The 26,101-nt window shown below is 42.7% G+C and overlaps 1 protein-coding gene across 11 annotated transcripts in view; it reads left to right on the top strand.

The window, feature by feature from the left end:
* Window positions 1-26,101, top strand: part of celf5a (cugbp, Elav-like family member 5a) — a 239,500-nt gene that overhangs the window by 180,554 nt on the left and 32,845 nt on the right. For 7 of the 11 annotated variants that reach the window (XM_071345083.1, XM_071345079.1, XM_071345078.1 and 4 more), the window contains exons 4-5: window positions 12,862-12,990; window positions 14,232-14,311. In XM_071345083.1, coding sequence (XP_071201184.1) covers window positions 12,862-12,990; window positions 14,232-14,311 — 209 coding nt within the window. The remainder of the gene's footprint in view (window positions 1-12,861; window positions 12,991-14,231; window positions 14,312-26,101) is intronic. The other 4 variants (XM_071345084.1, XM_071345081.1, XM_071345076.1 and 1 more) reach the window with 1 other exon arrangement.

The raw sequence follows: 26,101 nt of genomic DNA, 5'->3' as shown, positions 1-26,101 counted from the left end.
TATTGATACACCATCCAAAGTGTAATTAATAACTTCAGCATGCTCAAAGGGATATTCAATGTCTGCTTTTTTTACCCATGTACCAATAGGTGCCATTCTTTGCGAGGCATTGGAAAACCTCTGAAGTCTTTGTGGTTGAATCTGTGTTTGAAATTCACCGCACGACTGAGGGACCTTACATATTATTGTATGTGTGGGGTACAGAGATGAGGTAGTCATGAGGTAGATGAGGTAGTCACACACAGAGTGAGTCCATGCAACTTATTATGTGACTTGTTAATTAAGTAATTTTTTACTCCTGAACTCATTTAGGTTTGTCATAACAAAGGGGTTGAATACTTATTGACTCAAAACATTTCAGCTTTTCGTTTTAAATTTGTAAAAATGTCTAAAAACGTAATTCCACTTTGACATTATGGGGTATTGTGTGTAGGCCAGTGACAAAACATCTCAATTTAATCCATTTTAAATTCCGGCTGTAACAAAACAAAATGTGGAAAAAGTCAAGGGGTTTGAATACTGTCTGAAGACACTGAATCTCTTTGCACTGAAGTGATGCATGAAAAGAAACACTGAAAAGAGAAGGTCGGCACACTGTATATTGGCCCACATCGACACCTGTGGGCATTTAAACATTTTCACACTAGCTACTGTCACAAGAAACAGTAGTGGCGATACGATACGCAACAGCAAGCCTTAGTGCTGGTCGGGTGTTTTCACATATTCCTCATATGCTGTACTGTATATACACTCTGTACAGTTCAGTTTCTCTCTCTCTCTCTCACACACACACACACACACACACACACACACACACACACACACACACACACACACACACACACACACACACACACACACACACACACACACACACACACACACACACACACACACACACACACACACACACACACACACAACTAACTGAAGACCTACAGCCTACCTCACTTCTACTACCCCCCTCTTTCCAACATCTCTCCTCTCCCTCCCCCACCCCCCTTTTCTCTTGCTCTCTTTCCACTTCCTCTCCTTCCTCTACCCCTCACCATATCCCTTCCTCTCCCTCCCCCACCTATACCCACCATCTCCCCTTCCCTCTCTCTCTCCCTTCCTCCCTCCCGCTCTCCCTATGTGTATTTGATAGAAGGCTGGAGTCTCCACAACGCCAGCTCTCCAGGGACCCTCAATTGAAAAGTGTGTACAATAACTAATGAGCAACCGAGCGACTGCCCTTTTGAAATGATGAATTGACTAAACTCATTTCAGATAATCCTTCACATTACTGAGCCACACTGACACCACCAATGGATATTTGAAATACAGACATTTCAATACAGACCCCAACCTTGTGAAAGAGGTGGCGTGGTTAATAACCGCTGACAGTGCACTGTGGAAGATTACAAGTATTTTCTACTGCTCTTCTTGAGCATGTCCACACACACACACCACAGTCACACACACACACACACACACACACACACACACACACACACACACACACACACACACACACACACACACACACACACACACACACACACACACACACACACACACACACACACACACACACACATAGGGTATGCCCCAGCATGCACAAACACACAAACAGTAATGGATTCATTTGAAAGGCCAGGGTTAAGTCTGCTGGGCATGTGCTCATAAAAGTTCATACTTCTAAGAGGTTTACATTTTTTGAATCCTACTTCTGTGTTGATGCATAACATTTCCCCTCCAAAGCTGCATGATGTGTTCCGTCAACACTGTCCTCTGCTGTAGATTACGGTGTCAGGCTGTTGTGGAAGTGGAAAAGGACAGCTTGTTGTTGTCTGTAATATGAAAACTCAGCTTGACGTCGCTGAACCAAAAGCACAGAGGGAACGGACAAAAACAACAGAACAGAACCGAAGCCCAGGTGTCTGTCTGTCAGATACTGCGTTGGCAGACAAAGTCAAAGCTAAATCCTAAATCACCTGAAACGTTTGCTGAGCGAGTTGCTACACTAAACAGGGAAAGTTCAGCCTTCTAATGAATCCAGTCTACTGCAGGTGTCTAATTACTAGAGTTTCCTTATCATTACGTCATCTTTACAGTATGATTAAGGAGCAGGCCTCCAGGTCTGGGAGAGAATGGAGCAGAATATCAGCTCTTTGATTAACTCCACAGCCCAACTATAGAGATACCCTACAGGTTCTCTCAATCAATCAACCAAACTTAATATATTCATCAGGCCAGCTTTTCCCGTCATTCTAAGATGAAACCCCTCTAATTAGGAAGTGGTAGAGGAGAGAGTGAGATGTGTAAAGTATTATCCTGGATTGGAGGGAAAAATCGAGAGAGGCTTCACAGCGGAGAGAAGAGAGGAAGAAGGGAAAGGGGGGGCTGTTGTCAGAAAATGTCAGTCAGCGATGCAGGAAAGACAGCAGGAGAGGATCTGTGGGAGCTTCCTGTTAGATGACCGTGTGGAGGTAGCCCAGGTCCCCTCTTCCATGCATGCATTTTTCATCACATGGTTGCTTTGTTATACTATTGAGCTTTTCAAGTTCCATATGGTGAGTGCTGACATGGCACTTCTCTCTTTTCTCCCTCGCATACAAAGCCCACTGGGGCCCAGAGGACTGGAGCAGGTCTGGGTGCGTTCAGGGTGTCGCGCACGCTCGCTCGCCTCACACCACGAATTCCCATACGCCTGGGCCAAGAGAGTGCACAGAAGATGCAATTTACTTCTGTCTTGGCACCCGATGGTGGAGAGAAGCTGGAGAGGATGGGCTGGCTTAGTTCTTCTGAGCTGAGATTCAAATCTCATTTTGTTTTGGCCCTGAGAGACTGACTGGGTGAGATCACTGGATCCAAAAGATCAGAGAGAATGAAAATGCTTGTCGTTCATCGGCGTTACAGCAAATTCAAAGTGACCAACAAAGTGAATGGAAATGACTGAATGGTTTGTGGTTATGATTAACCTGACAGATACACAATCATACAATGTTATATTGAGACAAATACGGCAAATTTGGTTTACATATTCTGCATGTACAGTCGTACTTGAGACAGTTCTATATACATGGTTAAGCGGTTGTATCGACAGCATACTAAATGCTTTACACACAGGTCGGTATCTGTGCACACGTGAACACTAGAGGACGATATGTTATGACAACCAACCAAATGTAATCAAACCAATATAGGGGGTAGAATAGCAAGGCTGAAACGTCAGTGACAGCCGATTAACAATTCCACCCGTCCCTTTTGATATTTTGCTCGATGTATAGATAGTTATTTCATTAGATATTGAGCAAAACATCCTGGAAATGAAAACAAATGGGGCTGTCAAGACAGTGTTCGGGGCGGGGGGGAGAGGCAGGGGAGGGGAGAGGAAAGATGTGCAGGCCATCCCTCTACCTCTCCCTCAAATCCATGTTTAATAAGGGGGGAGGGCTGTGGAGCAGCCAGTCTCGCCTTCATAATTGTAGTAGTGAGAGGCCTTGGCATGGGAGTTAGCAGTGTAGCATTCAGGATCAAACATTTGATGTACAGTAAAAATTGGTTTTAATGTGAACAAGAACTGTGATCTTGTTCAATGTTAAATGTGATTACAGTGTAGGTCTGGTCTTGTTCTGTTGTTATTCATGTGGTTGCCTGGAACGTATTAGCGAGATTAGCTAGCCCGGTTTAGCTCCTGATGGGTGCTGAGTGACCTTGCAGCCTAATTGAAGTCTACATCACCCATACGTGTGTGGAGAAAGCAGCTTGGCTGTCAAAGTGAATGACAGGGCTGCGCTCCCTGCCGCAGTCACATTAACACCGCCGAGGAGTTGCATACGACGCAACAACACGTCCAGAGACGTGAAAACTTCCAGCTGTATCACATTGTTTCATGATGCTCCTACGGAATCAATTCCAGTTCATGTGCAATCGCAAACAGATCTGGATGATATGCTTTAAGGCTTATGTATTTATTTATACATTTGTAGCTTTACCTTATACTGCAATATGTGCTCCCCTAACTGTTAACACAGCAGTTTTGGAGAGTAAAGGTACAGTAGGATACAGCCAGACAGGCAGCAGACATGCTAACCCACCCTCTCTGAGATTACTGAATGAATATGGATTAGGGAATACATCCTAAAAGGGAGCTGATGTATAACGTATATGGCAAATCTAAATCCACCTTCGCCAAGGTCTCCATGGGGCTCTGGGGTTCCGGTCGCTGAACCCTGCCTGCCCACCGTACTCCCACACAGGGTGGGGATGGTTGACATGCCGGGTGGCCTATAAGCTTCTTTCATCCATTGCCAGCAAAGTCATCTGCCAGCTCAGTCCTCTCCTCTCCCACACAAAGCTGCACAGAGATATAACTTATTCTCGTACATCCTCACTTCTCTGCCATGGCCCCGCTCTATCTGCTCAGCTTGCTCCTTTTCATTTTTCTTCCTTTGTCTCTCCCTATCTTTCTCATTATCTCTCGACTTGTCTGTATTTCGCTCCCTGTCTTGGATCATAGAGCCTTTGTACCAAAGTCTGTGTATGTCTTGGTTTAATGCGGTTGCCTGAGGTGAGAGGAGCAGCTAGCTCCCAGACGAGATAGGGCTGGGTTTTGTCTTCCCCTTTAATGCAGATAGGGAGGGAAGGATATCACATGTATAAATCCTGTTTGCTTTGGCTCTTTAATGAAGTTTGTTGTCTCTTGCTGTAGTCAATTTAGTCCTTCGTGGGAGAAAAAACAAGTGATTTGCTCGGGGGAAACCAATGCATGAAGGTAAGTCATTAGAGAGAGAGATCCAGAGAAAGGAAGAGAGAGTAAAGAAAAGAGAGAACAAGCAGGTTCAGAAGGAGTAGAAGGTGAGAGTCAGAGATTGGGGTGTGGGGAGGAGGAGGGAGGGTGGAGGAGGGGGGAGGAGGAGGGCGTGAGGAGGAGGGAGGGAGGAGGAGGGGGGGAGGAGGAGGGAGGGAGGGAGGAGGAGGGGGGGAGGAGGAGGAGGTGGTTGGTGGTAGAGAGGGAGTATCCAGCATTACTCTCAACAATCAGTGTCAGTTGACCGATGAGAAAAGAATTAAGAAACAGTCAGGAACAGTGTTAAATACTGCCAAACGTAGGGCCTGATACTGTACACGATTGTTTTGCCAGGATGTAATAGAAAAAAGGGGGGAAAATCCATATCATAACTGATGCCAGAATGCCCTTCCAATGGCATTATGAAGGCAGACAATATAAATAGCACTGCAATATTGTAAATGTTTATATACAGTACCTATTGACGTAGCACAGCAGGTCCAGGATTTATGAGCACCGCCGTAATACGTTGAAGCCAACACAAGACACTGAGTAATATTTCACGTTTGTTATCATATTGAGTGTACATTTGCTCAGACGTATATGGTGGAGATAAAATATTTTAAGCAATTTCTCGTTTTATTATTTTCCTCCCTGACTGCAATTTGAGGTGCTGGCGGGCGGGGGGGACGTGGGTAGGCTGGGCTCTAACACACAGGCACCCCAGAGGTTTTCTATGGTGCACTCAGGCAGGCTGGAAGCCGTGGCTGGCTAATAATTGTATGCTCAAGGCTCCCAGCCGAACCATCCAGTCCCAGTCCTGAATCCCCCAGCAGCACATTACAGCCATTTGATCCAGTTGATAAATCAACTCAGTGGAGGGCTGAGGAGAGACCACTACAAAACAAACATCAGCTCCTGTCTCTACTAGCAGCACAGAAACAATATCTGATCACTGTTCTAATCGCCCGTCTGCAATCCAACTGCAAAATGGGGAAATATGCTGTATGGGCTGCTCAAAGCCTGTCCCCCTGTGTGATTTATGCACTCGGTCTGATCTTTGCCTCTGCGGCAGAACGCTGTATAGGGATGATGATGGTGCCACAGTTACCACAGCCTCCCACACTCACTGGGGTGTTTGTTTGGAGAAAGGTTTTGGGAGCCTCTCTTCATGTTTGTGTGCCCGTGTGTGTGTGTGTCTGTGTGTGTCTGTGCGTGCATGCACCCCTGTGTGTGTGGTGGCGCGTGCGTGCGTGCACGCGGCTGTGTGTTTTCATGCGCCCGCCGATATGTGTGTAGGTGTAAATGGGTTAGGTGCGTTAAAGTGGTTGGGGACAGGGTTTTAGTTTGCTCAGTAAACGGGGCCAGTGTTAAAGCACTGAGGGCTAATCTTTCCCAGGGGACTGTTTAGTGAAGGATGTAGTGCAGCACAGTGCCGGCTGCTATCAAGGTCCTGCAAACACAGCCTCCCCATTTTATACTGATGGTTTATATAGATCCCACCTTGCCACATAACCAATGAGCAGCCTTGACACTCTCATGATGAAACTGTGACAAAACCAAGCTTGCATCACCGCCCACCGGAATTTGGATGCGGGTCTCTTTATAGTCCCAAATAAAGGCAAAGGAAGGATCACATTTGAATGTAATCTTCTTCAACAGTGCATGTGATTTAGATATTCAACGGAAATCAATGGGTTTTTGTGTAATATTATTTGTTCTCCGTTGAGAATATGTTTCTTGGGAACATCATAGAGAGGTTTGAAAGGTAGTAATTATGCAGGCGATTGGCAATAGTGTGAATAGCTCCTCTCTTTTTATAGAAGGTTCGGGTCATTGCCTCAAAAAGACAACTTCAGATAAGTTCAACTGGAGCATTGCCAAATAAACAAATAACAGACAACTTTTGACAGACAAAGACTCCACAGAACTGGGTTAATGTAGAGAACAGTACACAAGAGTTCTCAGAAGTTGTTCCAGCACTGTGGCACAATATGTTGTCACCCTCCCATCCTTCCCTCACTACGTGACAAACACAACACAGAGGACATAAGAGAGAGTCATTATTAAGGATTTCATCTGGCAGTGTTCATTCAACACAGCAGTGGTGCCAAGACTGGGCCCAGAACCCCGCTCTCCTCTGGTACCCCTGAACACCCAGGCAGCCAGGTAGGGAGGCAGAGAGGAACACAGGCCCAACCCAGAGACACAACAGCCCAGCCCGCCTGCCTGTCTCATTAATGCAACACAGCTCTAGATTCATATACATGTATGTAATACATTGGATTAAATACCACTGGCTAAGCACTATGCTCTCCTAGGGTTAATTAATTTCTTCGATTCCGTCTGTTTTTATGGTTGAACACATGCTGACACAGTTATTGTGTGGCATCCTCGCTGAACAACTATAATGGGCTGTGGAAGCAATGGTGTTTGGTATTCCAACCGCAAATGTTGTGATTCTCTATGGCTTGATGGGCGAGTGTGATAAAATACAGTGGAGCCAACAGTAACCCCCCCTCCCCTATCTCTTATCTGCTTCCCCAAATGAGAAAACCTGGATGGTTTCTCAGGGGCCACTTTCTGTCTGGATGGGATCTCATTTGGTTTAATATATTTATCCATTCATTATAGTTTCATTTTTATCGGGTGGCTAATATTGTTAATAATTTGTCCTTATCTGTGTGGCTGACAGGCGAATTTACACTCCAACTCAGCAGGCAGATAGAGGAATGACCCCCACTCCAACCCCCCCACTCCCCTTCTCTCCTCTTCCACCTCCTCTCCTTCCGCTCCTCCTCTCCCCCGCTTATCCTCTCCAAACTCCAATGAAACATAACTGACAGGCCACTGTATAAGTAGTTGTCATAGTAACCCACCCATCTCTCTGACAAGCTTTCTCTCTGTAACACATACAGTACTCTCTCTTCACTCTTTCTCTCAATCCGTTTCTCTCTCAGCATCTCTCTCTCTCTCTCTGTCACACACACACACACACACACACACACACACACACACACACACACACACACACACACACACACACACACACACACACACACACACACACACACACACACACACACACACACACACACACACACACACACACTAGAAACACAGAGGAAGTGAACATGATTCAGTACCGCCCTCATTACAAACCTCTCTCTCTCTCTCTTTATTTCATCCATCCTGGCTTATTGAGGGCTGCAGGTTCTTATGCAAGCCAACATGGGCCCGGACGTTTTTACCATACCCCTCGTGAGGGCTTTCTCCTGGAGCTTGCAGCAGTGCCAAAATTCTGAAACCCATCCTATCACTATTCACTGGAAGTCTTCTTATCCATTCCACTGTCAAAACCCCAAGCAGCTATAGCCCTAGGAATGTAATCAGCAGACACACTGTAGTACGGTGTAGACATGGTAGACCTGACTGCAAAATCTCTAATGTATGCAAGATGGGAACCTTGAAACGTTCAATGGGAATATGCAGTATGCACAGCTACAAAAATAATCATAGTAAAAAATATATACTGTATCTGAAGACTGTAGCATGATTAATGGTTGTATCAGTGTTGAAAATAAATCATTGGATTACAATTACAATGAATTGGGTGAGGAGATGAAATCATACTTTTCAGATAAACCAAATGTTAATTTGAATTTGATTTCAAATTCATATGAAAACACACTTATTGATTAGAAATCTCAGATGGGCCCAGTAACCTTCAGGATATAGAACCAGGCAGCACATTCCCCAATCATTATTCCATGCTTTAATTTCCAATGCAACAAACCGTTGCTTATCAGCTCAGGCCAGATTCAACACGATGGGTGTAACTTTCAGGACGGAGTTGTGGGTGGTTAGGAGGAGCTGTCGCTGTAACACGTCACGTGCCGCATCTAAATGACTAATTGTGATTCTATGAGATGCAAATGTAGATATTTTTGCATCTAAATCTCTCTCCTATTGATTATGCAGAGGTATAGGAACTGTGTTGGTGGATTGTGTATAAGAGCTGTATTGGTTTAGTGTTAGGCTACAGTATAAATGGGCTGCAGGTGAATCTGGTCTCCGCTGTGTTCATGGTCATGTGGACGACCAGTTAATTGGGCAAAAACAACAGCCTTAATAGTTATTTGTGGAGCGGCAGTAACCAGTAGCAGTGTGTTCCTGGCACCCCGCTGTGAGACTGCACTAATCCACAAAGCTGCATTAACAGCCAGTCGATACAGTTTTTAAAAAGTCCTAAGCACTGGGACATTTAATTTTACCCCAAAAATTCTCCCCAATTTCGTGATATCCAAATTGTTAGTTACGATCTTGTCTCATCGCTGCAACTCAGCAACGGGCTCGGGAGAGGCGAAGGTCCTCCGAAACATGAGCCGCCAAGCCGCACTGCTTCTTAACACACTGCTCACTTAATGCCCGATGTCCACCAGATGTATAAGGTGTTTGGTTTGGCCAGGTGTCTAGGCCGCATTTTCCATACACATGTGCTTCGCTTTTCAACTAGCTAAAAGCAAGCTAGTTGGAGTCTATGTGTGTGCTTCTGTTTGTACAACCGCATGCTAAAGCGACGCACAACAACACACCACAGCCTAGTGCGGCACCCCCACGTAGAGTTGCGGACTGCTCCACTGACAGTGAATGGCTTCCGCCGGAATGCACGGAATGAGTTTGACGCATCTGGTGGACATGAGGCTTAACCCGGAAGCCAGTCGCACCAGTCTACTTGCAGTCGCCCGGCCCACCACAAGGAGTCGCTAGAGCGCAATGAGCCAGGGAAAGCCCCCCGGCCAAACCCTCCCTTAACCCGGAACGGCACTGGGCCAATTGTGCGCCACCCTATGGGGCTCTCGGTCACGGCCGGCTGTGACACAGCCTGGGATTGAACCCCAGGCTGTAGTGGAGCCTCACCACTGAGATGTAATACCTTAGACCACTGCGCCACTCGGGAGGCCGGCTGGAGAGATTTTTAAATAGCAACATTAGCACTGCCTCTTATTTAAAGATTTAACAACAGCATCTCAGAGAGCCTATCATTAATCAGGGCTTTCCCTAAAGTGGTGAATAATTTATAACTGTGTGACAGCATGAGTGTGCACGTGTGTGTGTGTGTGTGTGATGTGCGTACATGTGAGTTCATAGCCTACTGTAGATAAACAAGATAATGTTCCTCGCTGTGTGTTGTAGCTAGATGAACAACAGCTCAAGTCCCAAGGTGCCGTTTTACTCCAGAGCATCATGGCTGGAAGAATAGGTGATGATGATGTATTTTCATGTGTTGTTAGGTTGTTTTTGAAGCCCACTCACTCAGGAGTAGAACATGCTCTCTCCATCTCTCAGCAGGACCTGAAGAACTTGTGCCAACTCTAAATACAGTGGCACTGGACTCATTCATATTCCATCACATTACTTATGCCAGTCTCTGAATGTCCACATGAGGACAGTCCAGTGGGATTTGTGATGGAGTACAGTGAAAAGCTAACAGCCCACAATAGGACTCCAATTGTTAGCGGGCCTTTTGTTGCCCTCTGTAAACCAACCAGTGTTACACAAGGACCTTATCTGATATATAGGTCTGTTCCTGACGTGCTCTGAGTCCAATAAATATTATTCCAGTCAGTTCTAGGTGATTTCCCAGTGAGCAATTTATCAGCGATGGCACAGTTGCAATGTCGTATTTTAAGACGTGCCACAGGAGGTCTGTTCATAGCATAAACGGCATAGTGCGGAACATATGAAATTCATATAGGTCAGCTGCATACATTAATCCTGCCTTGTCACATTCCCATCATCCATAGAGGGTGGGTTGCTGTAAGAGTTATAGACCTGGAAGTTATGAGGGCGCCATGGAGGAAAGGGGAAAGGCAAAGGTGTGTGTGTGTGTGTGTGTGTGTGTGTGTGTGTGTGTGTGTGTGTGTGTGTGTGTGTGTGTGTGTGTGTGTGTGTGTGTGTGTGTGTGTGTGTGTGTGTGGGCATGTGCGCACTTGTGGATGTGCTGTGGGGGGGGGGTGCATAGATTTGGCCTTTTATTTTCCAGTTCAGGGCTTTCTCTTTTGCAGATAAATGCTCTCCAATCCACCATGACAGATGTCACATTGAATCGCTTCCATTTTGATACATACCCTCTGATCCTGCCACTAACAATAAAGAGTGCAGTACGACGGCCACTCCTCCCTAGACAGCACGCGCTCTGACACTGTTGATTACTTTAAAGGTGCGTCATTGGCCAGGCTGAGTGAGGGAGTCAGCCGCGGCCCTGGCTGTGGCAGCGACCGTGGCAGCTGAGGCTGCAAGGGCCTTGGCTGGCTGCTAGAGGGAGAATCTGGATATCAGTGGGTCCTGCCTTGGTCAGGGCACGCCACAGCACAACAACACACAGTCTGAGTCTCTCTCTCATGGCCAGAAAGGTCACCCTGACACACTGCATTACCACAGACTGGGAATGATGTTGACCTCCAAAGCCCAGAGTCTGGCCCTGGATTCCTCTTCTGTCTTTGTTTGCCTTTGTTACATAGGTGCACTAGAAGTTATAGAAAATCTGTAAAGGGGATGTTTGGGAGTAGTGTTGCTGCCAGTTGGACTCAGTGAGCATAGCATTAATCATAGGAGCAGAATCTCAGTAAACACTGCATGTCAGGTCAAGGTAAAGACCAAGTCCCCCTGCATTTAAAACCGCCTAAGGTTGATGTCTGCTCCCCCATGGAAATCTAATTAGGATAATACAAACACCCCCAGAAATATCTGTCAGTTTAAGCTAGAGTTGTTTTTGCATTGGATGCGTCTCAATCCACCGCATCCGCCTACTTCTGCGGTGAAAGGTGACAGAGCTAGAGTGGTGTTTGTCAGAACATTAGACGTTCCGAAAATCGGTCTTCTCACTAAATTGTCTAAACGGTTTGACCCCTCTATGGAAAGATGAGACGCTCTTCTGAAGTCGGTACAGCCGATCTGCCAACTTGTGTCCGAACACTGTAGCTACACACTAATATGACCGCTTTGTGCAAAGGTGAGACTCTCACGAACACTTCCGTCAGTTGTTTCGCTCTAGGATGCCCACAGGCCTCACAAGACTCGTCTGAAGGTCCCCTGGTACCAGTTCAAAAGAATTATGGAAGATTACAGTATATAGAGACTGTATAGTGCCAAAAATAAGGGGTTAAATATATGTTTAAAAAAATATATACTAATTATATCTCTCAGATATAGGACAGACACTTCAGAGCAAACGTCCTTTTGAATATCTGTTGTTTCATGTAGTTAATCTGTTTTTCAACGCATTTGTGTGGGCTAATAGCAGTAGGGCCAAAAAAATTCAATATCTAATACTTTTTAATTATTTTGGGGGGATTCTTCAAGGGGTCTTAACATTTTTAATCAAGTAACTAAATGATCCTTTCAAAAAAATGCCATATAGCTTAGACAGGGCTTAGACTCTTATGGGTTAACAGGACTCAATAGTACAATATACATATTGATAAAACAGCATTATTCTCCTCAGCCTTCTCCGTCTGGAGAGACGTGCCATTGTTCATTAAAGAGCTCTGGAATATTACTTCTTTGCCAATACACTGGATCAGCAGCAATTAAGTATTTGAGGCAGAGAGATATGGAGATTGAGAAACAAATAGCCTGTATTCACTAATATTGTAAGTCAGCAGTATAGCAGGCAGAAGCAGGACCTATAGAAGAACTGGCTGGAGCTGGTGTATCTGAAGGACCAACTCTGTTTCATCAGCCTGCTGCTTCCTCCCTCCATTCCCCCAGGGTAGGGTCATGGCCGTTCTCTGACAGAACCCCAGGCCTACCCTGGGCCTAAATATGTGAGCAAACCCAATTATCGTCAAAATTAAAATGAGCAGACTTGGCACAGGAACAATACACTATGACTCAACTCACAGAGCTGAATGGGGCAGACAAATACATTGCCCCGTCTTCATTTGCCACTGAGCACAGTGAGCAGACCCTACATCGGGATAGCTAGGGTAATGACATTTTTCTTGTAATGCTCATTTAGACTGGTCGCATTGAAAGGGCAGAGATTTAATGTAACCCTTAATTTGCTTATCTCTTTGTTCCAGAAGACAGGAAGCTGTTTGTGGGGATGCTAAACAAACAACAGACTGAGGAGGATGTGTACCGCCTCTTTGAGCCCTACGGAGTCATCGAGGAGTGCACCGTCCTAAGAGGTCCTGACGGAAACAGCAAAGGTAGGAACCAATTATATATAGTACCTCTGACATTTTCTAAGATTCTAGGTCACTGACTTTGACCCTTAAGGTGTTTCAGCTGAGAAATCACATATTCATAATGGGCATGTTTTCTTTTAGTTTTTCAGTAGTGAAAAAACAATCAACGTAAATGGGTTTCTTTATAGGAGTCATCATGGCTTATATTATTCATCCAGGTTATGGTAGGCCTGCAAGTGAAACATTCCCATAGATGTACAATCATTAGGCCTAACTGATGCACTGTACTCTAGGCCCCATGGTCTGCCCACCCGTGGTCTGCCCAACCAGACACCAATACCTTCTGACATGCAGTAAACAGCAGTGGGAGCCCTGGTTCTTCATGTCTCTAAAACATAGTCCGAGGCCAGTGTTTATGAAAACTGTTGTGGAATTATCTCCAAAGTAGAGGCCCTTTCATTCTGACTTGACAGTCATGCAGAAGTAAAAAGGAAATGGCGGATGTCAAAACAATTGCGGTGTTCTTTACAAGAAGACAGGACATTGGGGCAGCTAGGGGACGTTTCATTTTGTCTCCGCTATACTCTGTTTGGGTTATGTGAATCTAGGCCCACATTGGCCTACAGCTGAATCACTCAAAATGTCCGGAGTCATAAGTCAGATAATGCACTTCTTTACAAATACGATTGAATTTACAGATGTTTATGGATACTGGTCTGTCAACTAACCCTTATAATGTACATATTTATTCATATATTGTCAGGTCTATTTTGTGTATATTGGCCAGAGGTTGATAGGAGTTGAGCTTTTGCTAAGGCCACACTTGAAGATCCAGTACTTCTCTAGTTATACCTTCTCTAGTTATACCTTCTCTAGCTGCAGGTCCTGATAAAACCAGCATTAGTCCCTCAAACATGTTTGGCTTCTTTCGAGGAACTGTAGACTAATGCGTAATGACTTAAAACAATATACATTTCACTGGGTCTGTATTTAATATGCACAGACCGGCATGTGGCGCTAAATAGCATGCTTTTCTGCTTCATCAGTGCAATCTGTACAAGAGCCTGCAGCTTGAGCAGACTGGAGAGGAGCAGCCTGCTGTGCAAGGGAGTCTGTGCCTCCCTGAAATGTTTTGGCGTGCTTCTCTTCACAGTGTTTAATAAAGGCACCCTGCCTCTTTCTCCTTCCCTGTTTGTGCATGTGCGTGTGCGTGTGCGTGCGTGCGTGCGTGCGTGCGTGTGTGTGCGCGCACTTTTTTTCAGGCTGTGCCTTTGTAAAGTTCTCCACACATGCTGAGGCCCAGTCTGCAATCAGTGCCCTTCATGGCAGCCAGACCATGCCAGTGAGTACACTTCCTGCCTTTGTTCCACACAACAATATGCAACATGCACAACACGTACAAACAGCAACAGCAACTTTACTTTCGATTCTACTGATCAAGGCCTTGCAGGGCGGCAAAGACTCTTTCAACCTAGTTTTTATTGACCGACAATCTGCAACCGTCCTCATGAATATTACAGCTTTAACGAGCAAACGGGTACAACCACAAACCTTCTTTCTTTAGAATGAAAGGGATTGGTACTTTTTGTAGGGACGTCAAACATTCAGCCTGCTGCTCAGATCCTATGGTCGCTCTAGTCTAGAGCAACTGGTTAAATTGGGCCTTGGAGCATTTAAAAAAAAATCTCTAAATGGTTAAACTAGTGAGAAAAATACACTGAGTGTACAAAACATTTTCTATGACAGACTGACCAGGTGAATCCAGGTGAAATCTATGATCCCTGATTGATGTCACCTGTTAAATCCACTTCAATTACTGTAGATGAAGGGGAGGAGACAGGTTAAAGAAGGATTTTTAAGCCATGAGACAATTGAGACATGGATTGTGTATGTGTGCCATTCAGAGGGTGAATGGGCAAGACAAAAGATTTGTGCCTTTGAACGGGGGTATGGTAGTAGGTGCCAGGCGCACCGGTTTGAGTGTATCAGTGCTGCTGGGTTTTTCACGCTCAACAGTTTCCCGTGTGTATCAAGAATGGTCCACCAAAGGACATCCAGCCGACGGCTGAAAACAGGTCATTGTGGAAGAGGACAAAGGAGGCTGACCCGAATTGTGCAGAGCAACAGACAGTCTATAGTTAGTCAACTGACAGTCCAGTACAACATTGGTGCCCAAAGACCCACAAAAGAATGTACAACTCGTCGTACCTTGACACGAATGGGGTATGGCGACGACCTTACAGAGTTCCACTTCTTTCAGCAAAAAACAAGAAACTGCGATTGCAGTGGGCTAAGGAATGAAAACACTGGACACCGGAGAACTGGAAAAACATGGCCTGGTCTGATGAATACCGGCTCCTTCGGTTTCACGCTGATGGGAGGACTAGGGTATTGAGAAATCCATGAGACATGTATCCATCATGCCGTGTGTCAACGTCGCAGGCTGGTGGTGGTGTTAGGTGTGTTTTCATGTCACACATTGGGCCCCTTGATAAAAGTGGAGCTACGTTTGAATGCCACAGGATATCTGAACAGCATTGCCAATCAGGTGCATGCCTTCATGGCAGCAGTGTATCCATCTGCGAATTGATTTTTTTCTGCAAGATAATGTACCATGCCACAAAGCTAGGATTGTCCAGGAATGGTTTCAAGAACATGACAGTGAATTCAGCTTACTGCAGTGGCCTGCGCAGTCACCATATCTCAATCCAACTGAGCATCTGTGGGGTGAGATGGAACAAGCTATTCAGAGTAGATATCCACTACCAGCAAACTTTACACAACCTTTGGAAGTATTGGAGTCAACATAGGCCAGCATCCCTGTGGAACGCTTTTCTATACCTTGTAGAGACCATGCCTCGATGAATTGAGGCTGCTCCGAAGGCAAAAGGGGTGCAACTCAATATTAGGAAGGTGTTCCTAATGTTTTGTACTCTCAGTGTAAAGCTGTGTTTAATTTACTATCATTCTAAAGTAAGATATTGAATTGTTTAGCCATATCTAGGGTTGCAACTTTCTAAATTGACCAGTAAACTACCAGATTTAAGACATCTACTGGCCCTTTTGGATACTTCAGATTATCACAGGTGTCTGTCATTATCTCTGATGATTTTAAAATAAAAAAATAGAAGAACAAAGCTGTAAAACATTGTCCTAAATTTAAACCATCTTACTGAATACCATTGGTGTTTAATATGAAGGTTTCAGCATTTAATATCATTATATTTATTTTACTATGTCTATGTATTTGTTGTCAATGTTTTGGCATCAAACTGGTGGCAGATTTGAAAGAAAAGTTGAGGTAATTGAATATAAGATGCTTTTTTAAAATTAATTAGGCTATTGAACCATCTACTAGAAACTCATGGATGTTTTACCAAAATTACAGAAGATTCTGGTAACTTTTGTAAATTACCGGTAGCTTTGCAACCGTAGCCATATCTAATTAATGTATATTATGCTACTTTCCATGATGTGGACAGTATATGTTTCTACATTACACAAGCTGATGTTTTGACCACATTGAATTGGTGGTAATTACACATCCTTTTTACCTCAGATTGGTGATGTTTATTGTCAACATGATGACAAGATCAATTGCTTAAAACAGATCAATATCTTTGGTTTTGTACTGTTGATTTTGTCATACGCACTGGGGGTGGTAGGACTATAATTTTTCTTTCTCAAATGGCACGGCTAATTCGGGGCGGTCTCTAAAAAGTCGCTGGCCACACACCAAAACACGGATTTGAAAGTTAAACTATTACTTCAATAGCGGTCAACCGTTGTCACTGTTGCCATCCTATGGCGGGTCGTGATTCGTTGAAGCCACAGAAAGTGGCTTGTTCCCTTTTCCGTGATGGCAGACTCACAAAATCAAAATCCGCAAATCCAAAATATAGATAAAAGCCTTTACAAGTTCTCATCTAACCAACCATGTATAGGTTATTCCAAGTTTCCGTGGGGCCTTTGAATTAGTGTTATTTGAAACAGCACTACGCCCCCAAACGTTTGCCCCCTGCTCTGTTGATTGATCTTCTACAAGTTGTCCTCTATTCCGAGTGTTTTTTTTTTAGGTATTTGATTTCAACGTGATAATCGATAGGAGTGATTGACAAAACAATGTTACGTTTCTCTTTCTGTTTTGGTGACCCCGTATCAAAATGCAACATTCCAAAATTTAGCTGACTGTGTTCTGCAGGTGGTCCTCTAACCAGTGATGTGAAAATGTATCTGTTTTTTAGTTTCAAAAGCACATATCACCCCCCTTAATCAATGAGTGATTTATTGCCACTTAAGGTATAAGGTGCTCGTTTAAAGTAGGATGATTACCATTGTTGCACATGTATGTGTAGATAGTACATTTTATTTTTAGGTTTTCAATATATCACAAACTGTTTCTGCATATTGGTTATTGATTTGGACACTTTAAAACTTTGTTTTGATATTGGGCTATTTATCAATATGTCTTGTCAACAGGAAGCAGCAACAGCATTATTTTCAACTTAGGTTTTAGGAATATAAATGTAACTTTCAACAATCATTTCCAATGGTACTGTACTTAATAAGTGCTGCTGAATAACTGCTGAATGAGTCAAAACGTGCAGAGATGTATTTATTTTGAAGATATTCCAGAAATCACCAAAACAGGTTTGCCCCGCCTACTTATCAACAATGATTTTCTTCTCATTGAATGATAATGGGTTGAACAATTGTTCAAAACATTTAGCAATTTTTGCATTTGACCCTTGAACAAATACAGTAATCATAGCAGTCACTACTGTATTACTGCTAGGTGTGCCTATTTGTATGTGGCTCATGTTTAGGGAGGCGCCTCTAAACCCTTGTTGTATAAAAACAAAAAGGCACTTACTGTGCACACTAAACCTGCATTATAGAGTTATTCTGCACACTACATATTATTCAGTGGTTTGAAGTACCCTCTGCCTTAACTCTCTCTTTGTTGGAGAAAGTTCAGATGTGGAGCAGGACCCTGAACTCTCTCACCACTGTGGCGTTACACCATTTTATGTTATTATTTATGGTCGCACAGCGCGTGGATAAAGAGAGCGTCGGACTAGCTGACTGTGTCATTAGTTTTGGTGCAACCTTGAGGTCAATATAAGTGCAAATGACTCTGGGACACGAGGATAGGCTGGAGAAAGAGCAGAGAGCACACAAGGTCCAGCCTGTGGTATTGGACAGCCACAGCGTTTCCCCCGCTCTCCCCTCACTCTTCTCTCTTTCCCGGCCTCCCGGGATATTAGGCAATAGACTTGTTTACTTCACCTTTCACCACATCGGCTGCTGAATTATTCATTTGTGTATAAGGAGGGGGAGAGGCGGTTGGGAGATGGGAAGAAGAGCGGAAGGGAAGAGACAGAAATGAAGGAGAGATGGAAAAGCGAGTGAGGAGGCAAATGGACAGGATTGATCCCCTCCTGGTCGGCTAAATTGATTATAGAAATCTTATCAGCATCTCATCTCCTGTGTCGGGGGTTTGGATGAGCGTGGGTCGGCCCCGGACGCTCCGTCTCGCCAGGATTAGACTGACAGACAGAAAGACAGAGCACCATTAGGCCTTGAGCTGGGCCTGGGATACTCAGAGGACAGGCCTGAATTACCCATGATCTGCATCTACAGCACCGCACTGAAAATGGAACAGCACTGTTAAAGGACTAACAGTGCATCTATACAGTTTCTTCCAGGCCCTAATCGTCTACTGTTCCATGTCATGAATGACCCTATTCTTTCTATTAGAAAATTCTCCACATGTAGGGTCTATATAAATGAGTAACTGTTAAAACAAATGAGTGTGCAGCATTTACAAGCTATTCCAAGTGATCAGTCTAGGAAAAGAGATGGCTATGGATCATTTCCAGCCGAGAGCCTAGCTGAGGTTTTGGAGTGCACTGAATATAAAAACTATAACTAACAGCTTCTTAATAGATTAACATCAGATCCCCCAAGTCTCTCTCTCTCTCTCACACACACACACACACACACACACACACACACACACACACACACACACACACACACACACACACACACACACACACACACACACACACACTCCTCTCAATCACATGCTCATACAGCCATGAGCAAGGGTCAAAGGCTCACTGACTGATCTTATTTTCCAGCTCGGAGGATGTTGGGGGGTTGTGAATGTGTGTCTATGTATACTGTATGTGTGTGGGAGGGACCTGAGTGATAAAATGTGTGTGGATTTGAGGTTCAGATTGTGTGATTGTATGTGGTCTCTTCTGTATGTGTTTGTGCATGGTAATGAGCGTGTGTATGTGCTGTTACTGTTTGAGCATATGAATGCGAGACAGAATGGTTTCCTTCCAACTATTTAATGCGGATGAATTACCTGACGCATGGGCTGATGGAAACAGGAAATCCCATTACAATTGTATAAATGCCGACAGACAATTTGTTCGTTAGACATGGTGGGATCTTTTTGTATCGGGAAAATTAATTATGCGAGAAATGGCAGTGGAAATGTCTTTATGTGCAAATATTGATATAATAACCATCATATCGAAGTAAACTTGGAGTCACGCAATGATATGTTAGGTGGACCTCCCACTACGACTCGGGAAACCATGCAGTTTATTAGGCTACAGATGAAATAAATGATGATGAACATCACAGGGTGGTGAAAGTACACAGTGATTAGCTTGATGCTCCTTTCCAATAAACAGAGAGTCTTATTCTGGTGACATGATGATCGATGCTTGGCTGCCGTTTGACAAACAAAAGTAATCTGGCTCTTTTGTCCATAATAATCTCATCATGTAGGTAGCCTACCCACACTGTATCTGAGAGCTGTTGGCTAGAGAGCACGTGCCAAGACCAGAGTGGGCACATTTTGCTATATAACGCAGACGTTTTTGTGACAACCATCAGTAGAGTTGAAAATGGAAACCCATTTAACTTGTATTTTTCATTCGGTACATGGGATTTTAACCGCAAAAGTTATTTTTATGTGCACTACATCATCGTGCACAGCCTGTTATCAGTAATACATCAGTTTGGTGGGAATTTTTTATTTTTATATTGGTGTGTGTGTGTGTCGCAAATTGGATGGAAACCAACTAGTGAAGCTAAAACTTTAATTTGGCTCAAAAGTTTAACATTTTGGATTTGAAATCAAATGTTATATATATTAGAGGTCGACCGATTAATCGTATTAAGGCCAATTTCAAGTTTTCATAACAATCGGTAATCGGCCTTTTTGGATGCCGATTATGGCTGATTACATTGCAATCCACAAGGAAACTGCGTGGCAGGCTGACCACCTTACACGAGTGCAGCGTCAAAAGGACCTTGTGGCTGCAATGAGCCATGGTAAGGTGCTAGCTAGCATTAAACTTATCTTATAAAAAACAATCAATCTTCACATAATCACTAGTTAACTACACATGGTTGATGATATTACTAGGTTAACTAGCTTGTCCTGCGTTGCATAAAATCAATGCGGTGCCTGTTTATTTATCGTCGAATCACAGCCTACTTCAACTTCGCCAAACGGGTGATGATTTAACAAAAGCGCATTCGCGAAAAAAGCACAATCATTGCACAAATGTACCTAACCATAATGGCTTTATTAAAATCAATACACAGAAGTATATATTTTTTAAACCTGCATAATTAGTTAAAAGAAATTCATGTTAGCAGGCAATATTAACTAGGGAAATTGTGTCACTACTCTTGCGTTCAGTGCAAGCAGAGTCAGGGTATATGCAACAGTTTGGGCCGCCTGGGTTGTTGCGGACTGTGTGAAGACAATTATACATAATTATGACATAACCGTGCACAACCTTCAATGTAACAGCAATATTTAGACTTAGGGCTGCCACCCGTTCAATAAAATACAGAACGGTATTTCACTGAAAGAATAAACGTTTTGTTTTCGAAATGATAGTTTCCGGATTTTACCATATTAATGACCAAAGGCTCGTATTTCTGTGTTTATTATGTTATAATTAAGTCTATGATTTGATATTTCATAGAACAGTCTGACTGAGCGGTGGTAGGCAGCAGCAGGCTCGTAAGCATTCATTCAAACAGCACTTTCCTGCGTTTGCCAGCAGCTCTTCGCAATGCTTGAAGCACAGTGCTGTTTATGACTTCAAGCCTATCAACTCCCGAGATTAGGCTGGCTATACTAAAGTGCCTATAAGAACATCCAATAGTCAAAGGTATATGAAATACAAATTTTAAAGAGAGAAATAGTCGACGCGTCATAATTCCTATAATAACTGCAACCTAAAACTTCTTAACTGGGAATATTGAATAACTGGGAATATTGAACCACCAGCTTTCATATGTTCTCATGTTCTGAGCAAGGAATTTAAACGTTAGCTTTTTTACATGGCACATATTGCACTTTTACTTTCTTCTCCAACACTGTGTTTTTGCATTATTTAAACCAAATTGAACATGTTTCATTATTTATTTGAGACTAAATAGATTTGATTTATGTATTATATTAAGTTAAAATAAAAGTGTTCTTTGTTCATTCAGTATTGTTGTAATTGTCATTATTACATTATATATATATATAAAAATCGGCCGATGAATCGGTATCGGCTTTTTTTTGGTCCTCCAAAAATCGGTATCGGCGTTGAAAAAAATCATAATAGGTCGACCTCTAATATATATATATATGAGGCAACAGAACAGAATGTCACCTTTTATTTGAGAGTATTTTCGTACATATCGGTTTTACCGTTTAGAAATGAATGCACTTTATGCATCTAGTCCCCACATTTGAGGGTGTCATAAGTGTAACCCTCTCACCAAAAGACTCGGATAAGTCAGCTTTAAAATAATGGTGAAAAGGACATCTCGGTATTTTAACTTCTAAGATATTGACTCGCTAGGGGAAAAACGAGAGGCTAGGGATATTACTTAAAGATGCAGTGTGGTCCAAAACTATTGCCACCCTTGATAAAGATGAGCAATAATGACTACACATATTAAATCATTCAAATACTGAGCTAGATTGTATACTCAATCAATTGGGAAATTATATTATTTTATACTAATACAGAGAAAGATATTGAGAAAAAAAGTATTACTTGTTAAACAAAAAAGGTAGGGGGTCAAAATTGACATCCCTAAAGATTTTTTTTAAACCTTTATTTAACTAGGCAAGGCAGTTAAGAACAAAATCTTATTTACATATTTACAATGACAGCCTACCGGGGAACAGTGGGTTAACTGCCTTGTTCAGGGGCAGAACGACAGATTTTTACATTGTCAGCTCAGGGATTTTATCCACCAACCTTTCAGTAACTGGCCCAACGCTCTAACCACTAGGCTATCTGCACAAATTCAAAAATGTAATATTTGGTCTCATATTCCTAGCACACAATGTCCACATCAAGCTTGTGACTACAAACTTGTCGGATGCATTTTCAGTTCTTATTGGTTCTGTTTCAGATCATTTTGTGACCAACAGAAATTAATGGTAGATAATGTATTGTGTAATTTTGGAGTTACTTTTATTGTAAATAAGAATGGAATATGCTTGTAAACACTTCTACATTAATCTGGATGCTACCATGGTTGCAGATAATCCTGAAATAATCGTGAATAATGATGAGAGAGAAAGTTACAGAGGGTCAAAGATCATACCCCCAAAACATGCTAACCTCTCACCATTACCAATAACAGGGGAGTTAGCATGTCTTGGGGGGTTGATCTTTGACCCACTATAACTTTATCATTAGGAGCGCACTCTTATAAAACTCAATCATTGAACACTGTTCATTTTAGCAAGCTATATTGGAGCTGAAGGTATGATGAATGATCCAGTCAAATGAATGGAAACCCAATGTTACTTACCGTACTGAAGCAAACTCCTGAAACAATAATTCCAGGGCCGATGCCTATTTGTAATCCATGGCGGAAAACGCCCTGCATGCGATTGAAACGATGTCCTGTGTCTTTGGAAGAAGTCCCAACTCGTCTCGGAAGAAAGCAACTCCCAATCCAACGAAATCTAGGCTAGCTCCCGTTGAAGCAACGATGGCCACAGCAGGCGAATTCAGATACATTTTATATAGATGTTTAACTAGACTTTCTCTAGAATTGTAACAGGTAAATCAAATTAATCAACAGTCTCTTTGCTAAATGCAATTCATAATTTCTTCAGATGTAAACGTTTAAACTCAACAAATAGCATCCTTCTCTCTTTCCTTCACATCTCGAGCAGCAACACCAGTTTAAGTGCCCATAAAAGTGCCTTGCCACAACAAACTCAGAGTTCATGCGTTTGGCCCACAAATGTAACATTGCTTCTCATTAGCTAAACCAAACCATGTTACTTTAGATTATCTGAAATGTAAAAGTTAAAATAATTAAGTGGATGGCACATCAAATAACTCTACCAAACAGTGCTTCTTAAATGACTGACAAGTCATTTAATTTTAAGTCTGCACATGAAAGCAAAAACACATCTCACCATTACGAATAACGGGATGTTAGCATGTTTTGGGGGTATGATATTTATGCCTCTGTAACTTTCTTACTCATGAGAAGTGACTCCAAAATAGTATTATACATTATTTACCATTCGTTGTGGCGCAGCGGTCTAAGGCACTGCATCTCAGTGCTAGAGGCGTCACTACAGACTCTGGTTCAATTCCAGGCTGTATCAGAACCGGCCGTGATTGGGAGTCCCATAGGGTGGTGCACAATTGGCCCAGCGCTGTTGGGTTTTGGCCGGGGTAGGCCATCATTGTAAATAAGGATTTGTTCTTAACTGACTTGCCTGGTTAAATAAATAAAATAAATCACAAACAAATACATCCATCAAGTTTGTAGAGTCACAAGCTTGATCTAGTCATTGCGTGCTAGGAATATGGGACCAAATACTAAACTTTTGACTAAATGTAATACACTATAATACTTATAACACCTTCAAATGACGGCCTAGATATATAAAGTGCTTTAATTTCTAAACGGTGAAACAGATATGTATAAAATGCCCTCAAATAAAAGGTGAAATGCTGTACTATCACCTCATATGAAACATTTGATCTCAAATCCAAAATGCTGGAGTATAGAACCAAATAAGTTTTATCTTCACTGTCCAAATAAATACGAGTGGCGCAGGGTGGTGGGAGGTGATGACAGGTCAGATGTAAGACCCTGACAGGCTCTAAATTCCATTCCAAGCACGCACGCCTCCTGCCTGGGCCTCGGCAGACCTCACATGGCTGAGGATGCAACACAATTAAAAATGTAAACGCTGGAGCTGTAAAGCAAATTGCTGGGATTCAGGAAGGCTGTGTCTGAGGGAAGTCCCGGGACAGAATAGGAGGGTCAGGAGTGCCGGAGAGTGCCGGAGAGCCGGGTTCATCTCCACCTGAGTTTAGGAAGGGATTGGTTCCACTTTAGACTGTGATGGAAACATTGTTTTTTATTTTTTATTTTATTTATTTCACCTTTATTTAACCAGGTAGGCAAGTTGAGAACAAGTTCTCATTTACAACTGCGACCTGGCCAAGATAAAGCAAAGCAGTTCGACACATATAACAACATAGAGTTACACGGAGTAAAACAAACATACAGCCAATAATACAGTAGAAAAATAAGTCTATATTCAATGTGAGCAAATTAGGTGAGATAAGGGAGGTAAAGGCAGCAAATAGGCCATGGTGGCGAAGTAAATACAATATAGCAATTAAAACACTGGAATGGTAGATTTGACAGTAGATGAGTGTGCAAAGTAGAAATACTGGGGTGCAAAGGAGCAAAATAAATAAATAAATACAGTAGGGGAAGAGGTAGTTGTTTGGTAATTTGGTAATTGTAGTTACAGTGCCTTCAGAAATGATTCATACCCCTTGACTTTGTTGTGTTACAAAGTGGGATTAAAATGGATTTAATTTTCATTTATTGTCAACAATCTACACAAAATACTCTGTAATGTCAATACGTGTTAGAATCACCTTTGGAAAAAGTTATAGCTGTGTCTTTCTGGGTATGTCTCTAAGAGCTTTGCACACCTGTATTGTACAATATTTGCCCCAAATTCGTGAAGCCAAGTTGGTTGCTGATCATTGCTAGACAGCCATTTTTAAGTCTTGCCATACATTCTCATGCCGATTTAAATCAAAACTGTAACTAGGCCACTCAGGAACATTCACTGTCTTCTTGGTAACCAACTCCAGTGTATATTTGGCCTTGTGTTTTAGGTTATTGTCTGTTGGAAAGCAGACTGAAAGCAGACTGATCCAGGTTTTCCTCTAGGATTTTGCCTGTGCTTAGCTCTATTCCGTTTCTTTTTATCCTAAAAAGCTCCCTAGTCCTTGACGATGACAAGCATACACGTAACATGATACAGCCACTATCATTCTTTAAAATATGAAGAGTGGTACTCAGTGGTGTGTTGTGTTGGATTTGCCACAAACTTAACGCTTTGTATTCAGGATAAAAAGTAAATTTCTTTGCCACATTTTTTCCCCATCTATTATTTTAGTGCCTTATTGCAAACAGGATGCATGTTTTGGAATATTTTTACTCTGTACACGTTTCCTTCTTTTCACTCTGTCATTTATGTTAGTATTGTGGGGTAACTACAATGTTGTTGATCCGTCCTCAGTTATCTCCGATCACAGCCATTAAACTCTGTTTCCTTCCTCTCCGTCAACTGAGTTAGGAAGGACACCTATATCTTTGTAGTGACTAGGTTTATTGATACACCAACAAAAGTGTAAAATTAATAACTTCACCATGCTAAAAGGGATATTCAATGTCTGCTTTTTTTTACCCATCTACCAATAGGTGCCCTTGTTTGCAAACCATAGGAAAACCTCCCTGGTCTTTGTGGTTGAACCTGTGTTTGAAATTCACTGCTCAACTTAGGGACCTTGCAGATAATTCTATGGTACAGAGATGTGGTAGTCAATTAAAAACCATGTTCTACACTATTATTGCACCAAGAGTGAGTCCATGCTACGCATTATGTGACTTGTTAAGCACATTCTTACTCCCAAACTTATTTAGGCTTGCCATAACAAAAGGGTTGAGTACCTATTGATTCAAGACATTTCAGCTTTTCATTTTTAATGAATTTGTAAACATTTCCAAAAACATAATTCCACTT

This window comes from Salvelinus alpinus, chromosome 16 (genome assembly GCF_045679555.1).
Source record: "Salvelinus alpinus chromosome 16, SLU_Salpinus.1, whole genome shotgun sequence".
In the NCBI taxonomy this organism is placed as follows: domain Eukaryota; kingdom Metazoa; phylum Chordata; class Actinopteri; order Salmoniformes; family Salmonidae; genus Salvelinus; species Salvelinus alpinus.
The sequence above is the reverse complement of the archived record's forward strand: the minus strand, read 5'-3'. Positions and strand labels throughout refer to the sequence as shown.